This window comes from Plectropomus leopardus, chromosome 7, assembly GCF_008729295.1.
Source record: "Plectropomus leopardus isolate mb chromosome 7, YSFRI_Pleo_2.0, whole genome shotgun sequence".
NCBI lineage: Eukaryota > Metazoa > Chordata > Actinopteri > Perciformes > Serranidae > Plectropomus > Plectropomus leopardus.
The window spans coordinates 25,691,833-25,700,967 of record NC_056469.1 but is presented as its reverse complement, the minus strand read 5'-3'; the positions used below and the strand labels follow the sequence as shown (position 1 = coordinate 25,700,967).

General features: G+C 39.6%; 1 protein-coding gene across 1 annotated transcript; it reads right to left on the bottom strand.

Annotated features, from left to right (window-relative positions):
- Positions 1 to 27: 27 nt before the first annotated feature.
- On the bottom strand, positions 28 to 9,071 carry mboat7 (membrane bound O-acyltransferase domain containing 7). Its single transcript, XM_042489878.1, has 9 exons — positions 8,992 to 9,071; positions 7,560 to 7,639; positions 5,882 to 6,011; positions 5,077 to 5,203; positions 4,823 to 4,979; positions 4,209 to 4,404; positions 3,016 to 3,168; positions 2,684 to 2,860; positions 28 to 436 (listed from the first exon to the last, which is right to left on the bottom strand). The coding sequence occupies exons 2-9, from the start codon at positions 7,633 to 7,635 to the stop codon at positions 31 to 33; spliced, it is 1,422 nt and encodes a 473-aa protein (XP_042345812.1). The 5' UTR covers positions 7,636 to 7,639; positions 8,992 to 9,071; the 3' UTR covers positions 28 to 30.
- Positions 9,072 to 9,135: the final 64 nt, after the last annotated feature.

Here is a 9,135-nt window from a genome sequence, read left to right as displayed (position 1 = left end):
AAGTATCCATCCCAGTTTTTTCTGTACCATTCAGTCTGTTTTTTCTCCAGTTTTCACATTTTCAACCTTCTCTCCCTCTCTTTTCTCCTCCTTTTCTCCTCTCCTTCCTTCTCGTTTCCCTCCCTTCAGAACCTTCCCGATTACGATGCAGCAGACGGCGATAACGTGCATGATGAAGTAGATGGACGTCCAGTAGTTGATGGTGTCAGAGGCCTTCAGCAGCACGAAGCCCATGCACATGTAGTCGTAGGCCCTCATCTTCAGGAACCAGTGGATCCAGTCGAAGACGTTCTGTCCAAAAGGACCAAGTTTAGCTCGGACAGAGGCTTCCATGGCGGACTCGGCGGCGATGCACAGTGGGATGGTGAGGAAGGAGAGGTAGTAGCCGGCATGCAGTCCATGCCAGTAGGCGCTGATGAACATGGTCCAACCGGCCCTGAGAGTCACACAAAAACAGGAGATGCTGAAGTTTGAGCTATCAAAGTTTATTTTCCAAGATTAAATCCTGTTTTCTCGCTTCAAGCAAGAAAATATTTGATTTCGGCAACTTTTTTACCTTTATTAGAATACGGTGATCTGCTCTTTATGAATGCATCTGACCAGCAGCTAGAGAAGTTGGATACTGTGTACCATTGTGCTTTACGTTTTATTACTGGCCGTGTGCACCACTGTGCATTACTGCTAAATGGCCTCCTCTGTCCGTCTGCTGACTCTCACATCGGTTGCTCTTTGTATAAAAAGCTCTGCCTGGGCTGATTCTTTCTTATTTATGTACGTACATGTGCAAAAACCAAAACTGATACGGCCTCCCACAATATTCCATAATAGTTAAACCCCAAAGGTTTAAACTGAACTTGGCAAAAAAGCTTTTAAATATGCTGCCCCGTCTTTGTGGAATAATTTATACAGGGAGCTAAAACTATCTGAGCTGATAAGTAACAAGAATTTAAGCCAAATTTTAAGGATAGAAAAATTGTCACCCTTGGTAAATGTGATGGCTATTCAAATAATCACTGAAATCCTTTTAAAAAGTTGCACACGTCCATGTATTCAACTGGTTCCTTTGTTTCATTTTGACTGGATTTTATGCTTGTTTACTTGCTATGTGAGACAGTGTATTTGTCTGCTTATATTAATTGTTGTAACCAAATTCAACAATCATCCTAAGTACGTTCTGGGTAGCCAAAGCGTGATGCAATAAATGTCTATTGTTGTCCCAAAACCTATTAAAAAAAAACACATAAATAAGCCACACTGTAGCACTGGGTGACATACTCCTCCATTTCCATCAACACAAAGACTTTAGTTTATTTTTAAATCACTCCCACATACACCATCCTGCTGCCGTAAACACTCACCAGTAAACCAAATCAATGGCTGAGTCAGTCCAAAAACAATTTACTCTTACCTCCTATTTTAGTGTTTGCTGAAAACTCCAGCTTTTGTAAGACATTTAGTCAAATTTATGTCTTCATGCATTTAATCAGGACCCTTTTTCAAAGATTTGCATATTCAGGGGGACAGATTTCCAGAAAAGAAATAAAAGCGTTTTCAGACTGAAGGATCTTTTTAATGTTTCTAACTTCTTTTTCTGATTTGTCTGCACAGCGAGAACTAGGAATGATCATAATTCTCAGAACACTGTTTTGAGACTTTTAAAGTCCTTATTTTGGAGTAGGTACTCTCCTAGCATAAGAGAAACTATGAGTGATGGAAGTGTACAGTGATTGGTCGAACCCATGAGCCAAAGCAGCACCAGCAACCGCCACTTTAAAAGACCTGTTAGCCGTGTAAACAACAGACAACACAAACAACAGCTCACAACAAAATAAATGGATGAAAGCACGGACAAACGGACTGACAGTAAAGGACAAGTTTACTGAGCTGCGAAAGAGACAATGCATCAACAACTGCTGGCCAGCTTACAGCGCGCCACTTAAGCATTCCTCTTGGTGGTGCGGACACAAACAGAAAAACAAAGCCCTGAAGGTATGTAGTCCTCGGGGAAGCTCCCCATTGAGCAGTTTCTCTCAGGGAGTCCCCAGCTCTGTCTGGTTCGAAAACACCTTAAGACACTGTTGGTTTTTGTCTTCTCATGGGATGTATTTACAATAACAACAAAGAATATCACCAGTACTATTTTTAACATTTACATTTATAAGCCATGTCTAGCAGAATTAGCTAAAAAAGTAAAAAGTATTTTTAAAATAAAATGCTTAAATGTAAGAGCGGGAGCTTCACGGGTTTTCTTGCAGAAAATTGACATTTAAAGATCCAAGCAGATTGTAAACAAGAAAGAATGACTAGAAAACATAAATCTGAGGTTAGTGCTATGACCTCACATTTGGCAGTAAATAATCATGTTTACTGTGAAGTCCTTCTGTCAGAGACCTTCTTCACGGATCAATCTCTATATTAAGACTAATCAAGTGACGTTCTCCTACGCTCCTGTAAGTGCTGGTTCCACTGTTAATAATGATTCAGCTCCAGCTCCTGAGTCTAGGTCCAAACACCGGGTGAGCAGTACTTTGATATGAACTCACATTTGAAATCTTTAATATTTTGAATCAGCACAGGTCCAATACAGGTATTTTGATGCCAAAACGCACCACAAAGGGATTTATCGACAAGTTTGGGGTATCACGTGGTATTTTCAGAACCTGTGGCGCACATATGCACATACCTGAGAGCGTAGGCTCTGAAGGGGGCGTTGGGGTAAATGTAGTGATGCAGCCACCACTGCACCGTCATGTTCCAGTAACGCATGCCGTGGCGCACCTTCACACAGAAGTCGGTGTTGTAGCAGTCAATGTTCTGGATGGTTTTGAAGTCATATTTCTCCTCAGTGGAGGGATCTGGACTGCAAAAAAAACAACACTGAATAAGAGAAAACAAAGATTCAACAACAGAATATTCAAACGCTGACATATACAAATATGTGAGTGAGCGATGCAGTTCAATTTAACAACGTGGGTAAATACTGATGCATCCTATTTCAGTCCTGTGATCAAGTACCTGTAGTTGACGGTGGGTCCTCCTCCAGGTTTGGACAGCGCCTTTTCTGGATAACAGCCCAGACCTGCACTGATACAGCCAGCTTCAGCTCCGCACCACGCCGCGTAAAAACGCATCCGAAACACGAAAAACACAGCGATCATGTAGAAAAACCTGGTGACAGAGAACGAAAGAAAAGTGTATCATTAATCTCTATCTTAACTCCTTAAAACCTAGGCAATTTTTTTAACAACAATAAGGCAATGAGAAACTTAGGAAGAGAAAAAATTGCAAAAAACTCTAAAAAAAAGTAATAAACAGAAATCAAAATTGCCAAAGAAAATTACTTGAGTAAACGACACATAATTCTGTAACATATTTATGCAGTTAGAATATTTAGAAAGATAGTTTCTGGACATTTTTATCTCTGATTTAAAAATAATAATTTTCTCTATCTACTTAATTCTTAATATGCTACATATTTCTTGCCAGGTTGCTCACTGCCTTTATCCTCATGTTTTCGAGATAAAGCAAACCAGTTTGCTCAGGCGTCCAGGCTCAAAATACTGGCAACACTCATTTGCAACATTAACATCTATCTTACCAAACAACTGCAGAGATGTCACAAAGACATTTAACCCTAAATACTGCTACTACTATGGTCCAAAACCATAGAACTGTGATATTTAGCTAACTAGAAATAGTAATCTATGCTTTGTTTTGAATTGATTTGTCTAATTTCTAAGGTTGTAGCCAAATCTGATTGTTTTTATTTGACGTAGATCAGGCTGCTAAATACAAATATTCAACAATTCGTTTCTCAGTTTTTTTAATATAGCCTATAGACAACCTGGCATTCAGAAAATTCACTGCCATCTGACTGTGTGTGACTGATGATTTTGATCACATTATACTGATAAAATGCAACAGTGTCCTGAGGACATATTTTTTGAGCATTTAAAAATCGATTAAAGACAGATAGACAGCTATACGATGCAACATTTCAATTACCTTCCTCTACAACAAACTGCAGCCAGACTCTGCAAGAAATTAGCTGTGACACGTGTACAATCAATACACTGTAGTTTAAGTTAACTGGCTTCTAGTACAACTCAGGAAATATAAAATATTACTCAGAGGTAGTTTTGATAAGAGCATGACGTGAGAGTAATTTTAACAGACATTATCAGGGCAGTGATGCAATGAAACAATACCTAAAGAAAACGTTGTGATCCAGGAACTCCTCAGTGCGAACGTAGGACAGTGGGAAGACGGAGTTGACTGCAAGGAACAGAGCGCCGTAGACAGGAACCAGCTTCAGACGCTGCAGGCATGGCACCCAGCCGGGCAGGGCCTGCGGGCTCGGCTGCCTCAGCCAGTCAATGTACGTTTGGAAGCGAAAGAATGGACCTTTAGGGAAACGGAGGGAGGAGATTAAGGAACACAGGTGGTGTTAAGAGGAGAGTGAAAATGGACAATAAGGAAAATGCAAGACACAAAAAGGAACAGTGGAGGACAGTGTGGTTCCAAAGAAAGGAAAAGGGAGAAAGTAAACAAAAAGAGTAGAGGTATATTAATTAAAACCGGAAGTTATTCTACATAGTACTGAAAATGATATGGACTCACACAATGTTGGACAAGTAGCGGAGAGTGAGACAAAGAGAGACAACAGTTAAAATTCATGCAAAAGCAAATGAGCATCAACAACAACACGTGAATATAAACAGCTCACACACAAACGTATTGTTACATCTCTCAACCTTCACTTAAAGCATCAGAACTCATATAACTTCAGTAACATTCAGAGAGGACGTTTCCACAGACTTACCGGTCATTATACCGGCATAACAATAGCTATAGGACAGAATATCGTAGATGGAGGGCTCCTGAGACAGACCACCGATGACGGGAGACTTGGCAAAAGAGCTCACGTCCTTTTTCTTCTCCATGTGGAAGCTGTGCACCTCATTCGCCAAACTCACCATCTGAGTTAGAAAGAGAAAGAAACAAAAAGTCAACAAAGAAGCACAAACTGTAAGGACACCATGTGGTGCTTCAGTATCTTTGACTGCATTTCAGTACCTTGAGAGTGAGGAGTAGTTGGATGGCATTAGCAAAAGGAGTCGGCTGTGGCAGACCGAACCATGTGACCAGACGGAAGAAGAGGAGGTAGAGGAAGGTCCAGCTGAGGCTCAGTGCTGGGGCATGCCTTGTGGACAGAGACAAATGTTATTAGTGAGTTTATGTCTGCACTGTATCTAAAGTGCAGTGCATGTTGTCCTCTTTGACTCCTGTTGTGTGCCATGTGCGTCAGCATTTGGTGAAACGAGAAGTTATTTGTTTAAAATTTCCATTTATTTAAATCATGTATTTGTTTGCACATAAAAACACAACTGGAACAATCCTCCCCTGTCCGTCGCATTTGCTGAGTCCTTTGACTGTTTTAAACGTCTCCTAAAAACCCACCTTTATAGGAAAGCGTTCCCATAGTAACTCCATGTGCTATGTTTTTCTTTCTTCGTTTTAGTCTTTGCTGTCCTTCATTGTATTATGTTCCTTATTGTAAGTTACTGAAACTCAATTCATCATTCACTCACTTATTTCCTGTGTACATGTGTTTGTGAAGCACTTTGTGACTGCATGTTTTAAAAAGTGCTATATAAATAAATAGATAAATAAGGTATGTATGTAAACAAAAACATCCACGTGCATGCAAAAACTTTCACCTTTTAGCTATGTTTTTTGACGTCACTTTAGACTTTATTGATGACATATTAATTACTGTAGATTAATAAATTTAAAAAGTGTTAGTTACAAGCTGATTTTTATATTTAAAAAATTGTGTGTGTTGGTGAAATATGTGTAATAGTGGATGTTCATCTCTCACCGCCAGCCGCTCTTTATAATAATCCATGTTCCTATCACCGTCACCAGAGAGTGGAGGGTGTGGATGTGACAGGTGGCGATGGCGACAGAAAGGCCCAGAAGAAGAGCTGCCCCCTGCTTCACAGGAGGACCTGAAGTGAGAGAAAAGTTATACAATTAAGTCAACTAGTTACATCGGGTTGGAAAAGAACCTGAGACACAGGATGAAAAGTGTGTAAAAGCTATGAATTTCCCCATATTGCCCTTTTTTTTTTTCAAAATGGACACACAAGTTGTATTGTGGGTAACATCAGCACCGACAGCCTGTTGCACCAGCTGTGTGTAACTTCTCTCTTCAGTTAGGGTGCAAAGTCCCCGCTAAACGCTACGCTGAAAGTAGTCAGTTTAATACTATAATCGTCTGAATATTGCTGCAGCAAAGGATGTTTTCACTTTCTGTGGCCAATCAGTGAACCTCGATATGGTGTTTATGAGTCGGATATGTTGAAACACTGTCAAAGTCTGTCAGCAGGTTTATTTCATTTTTCATAAACTCAGACTCAGAGAGCTGTTCCAATCCGTTTCATGTTGTAATTCAACGGTAAGTGGATCAGTTAAGTTTTGCATCTCTGCTGGGTGAAATGGGAATCGAGAGTGCACATCAACATCATTATAATTATCAAAAGAATGCAGACTGTCGTGCAGAATATGTGGTTGGACGAAATGATGAGGAAAGTGGTCATCGTCATCATCATCATCAAAAAACCCTCTCAATAAATAATGTAGTTTTTCCGCCATGACATTGGTTGAGTTAAGAATGACATGTAGGTGTAAATTTTAAGTTATATCTTACATCAGAACTAACTTGTAACCACCGAAATTAAGTTTTAACATAATTCGATATAACTTAAGCTATGTTCGAACGTCCGCACAGGTGGTGCAAAAGGCTGCTGGTTATGAAAAGAAAGATGAATGTGCAGCATTAAAAAGACAATATCTCTGGTTCTTCTAATCAGTTTTGATCACTTTGTTTGTCCATCGTGATATAACAGTCTTCACCAAAGACTTCACCTCAAAAAGAATTAAAAAATTCACTTTTATATGTAAGGATATGCTTTTAAAACAATAACATGACAACATGTTCTGTAAACTGCAGTTGCAAAACAAAAGTCTGAGGCTGTGAAGCATGCAGACAGGCTTTACACAAGGTTGCAAAAAAACTCACAACCCTGAACAGAGCAAAAGATTAATAAGTCATCTTTCTGTATGATTCATGGCCTCCCTGAACACCAGATTAAGCATCACTAATCCTTCACAGAGCAGAGACTGTTAAGCAGATTTCCACTTTATTCATCCCGTCGAAGAACAGAAAGCTTTCCATAAATAAATGGTCCAGTACGCTGTGACGACCTATTTCAGGATATGTAATGATGGTTAGGGTTTGAGCTGTAGTCAGTTACGCTGTATTTTGTTCATCCTTTGTATGAGAAACATGATATCATAGTTTTTGATCATTTTTTTCTGTCCCACAGTGCAAAACTTCCAGCAGCAATGGTAAATTTTTAGTTTGTGCCATTTAGAGGAGAATTACAAAGAGAAGTGTTTTTTCACAGTTGCTTACAGAGACCAAAAGGTATGGCATAAAGCATTGACCAACAGAAAAATAAACAATGCATTAAGTTATATTCCAAAATACTCACTGAGGTAACGGAAGAGGAACCCGACAGGGATGGAGGCTGCGAGGATTCCCAAGTACACCAGCTCATCAGGAGACATCGCTCTGCCAACGAAAACACGGATCAGCTCCATACAGAAAATTACGCACATAAAAAACATTTTTAATGGACAGTTCATAATTATAAGGGAACAACAGCAACACAGCAAACTTAACAAAAACAAGAAAAGCAATCAACAATCCTGCACAGCTGAGGAGATAATCTGCCATATATCAGGGACGGTAAACTATTTTTTAATAGCATGTTAAGCCGTTGTTATTGTTTAGAAAGTGCTGCCAACACATAAGTCGTATGTCACACTAGAAGCCGACTCTGTTGTGTTAAATGTCACGCCTCTTTTGATTCTGCGGTGCCAGCATGCTGTCTTATATCACACAATGGAGCGACATGATGTTTGGTTCTGTGGAAAAATACAAAGGAGGCATGAAGCGACATCGCAGCTGCCACATAGCAGAGTCACTGTGTAAAAAGGGCTAACAAATGGGAGTCTGATTTTGTGAACCAACAGAATGTTTGTTTCCTTTTTTATACCCAAAATTAACTTTATTCTGTAGTAGTGTTCTCAGTTTTATTTACATCATCTTTCCCAATTCAGCATCTCCAGACTTTATACTGACATAGACATCACCAATTTGAGTTTTGGCAGTCTGACATAACGATTTGTTGTTCATTTTTGCTAATATTTTTGGACTATCTTAGACCATAGGACTAACATCCAGGAATGTTCAAAATGGGCGTTGTTCCCCTTTAAGCGGTTTGTGAAAAGTTATGCAAGAGCACCTTGTAACGTTATTTTGAAAGGTTGCATAAAAGTTCATAAGAGATTAAATGCAACACATATGGAAAACACAACACGAAACAACACACAGGGACTCATCCATAATTTAGGACAACATAGTAAGTAACTGAGTGTGTGACATGGTAGATTTCAGTGTGTATTGAAGCCAAGGAGAAAACTGGGGCATACGGCTACTTCTTTGATCACTTTTAATAGGTGTGATGAGTTATGTAGTGCATTTACCTGTAGTTTAACTCAAATAACGAGCTCAGAGCTGACTGAATAGTGTCTACTGTCACTCATTTGTGTTTACAAAGCTACTTCCAGGTGAGTTTTAGCGGTAACGTTAGCTTACAGCAACATAGCCCTACGAAGAATCACAAGGAAGTCAATGATTTATAAATTGTGACGGATTAAAAATACAAAAACAGCTCAGAAAAAGTAAAAAAGAGGAGGTTTCATCGCTTTAGTCCAGTCTGTATTTACTGTATCAGTCTGTTCAGGTGTGCAAACGTTAGCATTCAGAGTACAAACTAATCATTTGTTAGCTACGGTTAGCAACCACAATAAACAACAGTTACATTAGCAAACGCACGTCGGAGAGTTTATATTACTTACATTTATAACGTGTTAAATCACCACCGTTTGATGTCTCCGGTCTGCTGAAAAGCCTACACACCCCAACGACCCATCCACACACCCTTAATACTGCAAACATGTACTTCCTGGTTGATGGAGGACGACCCCCCGCGCCCCCCCCCC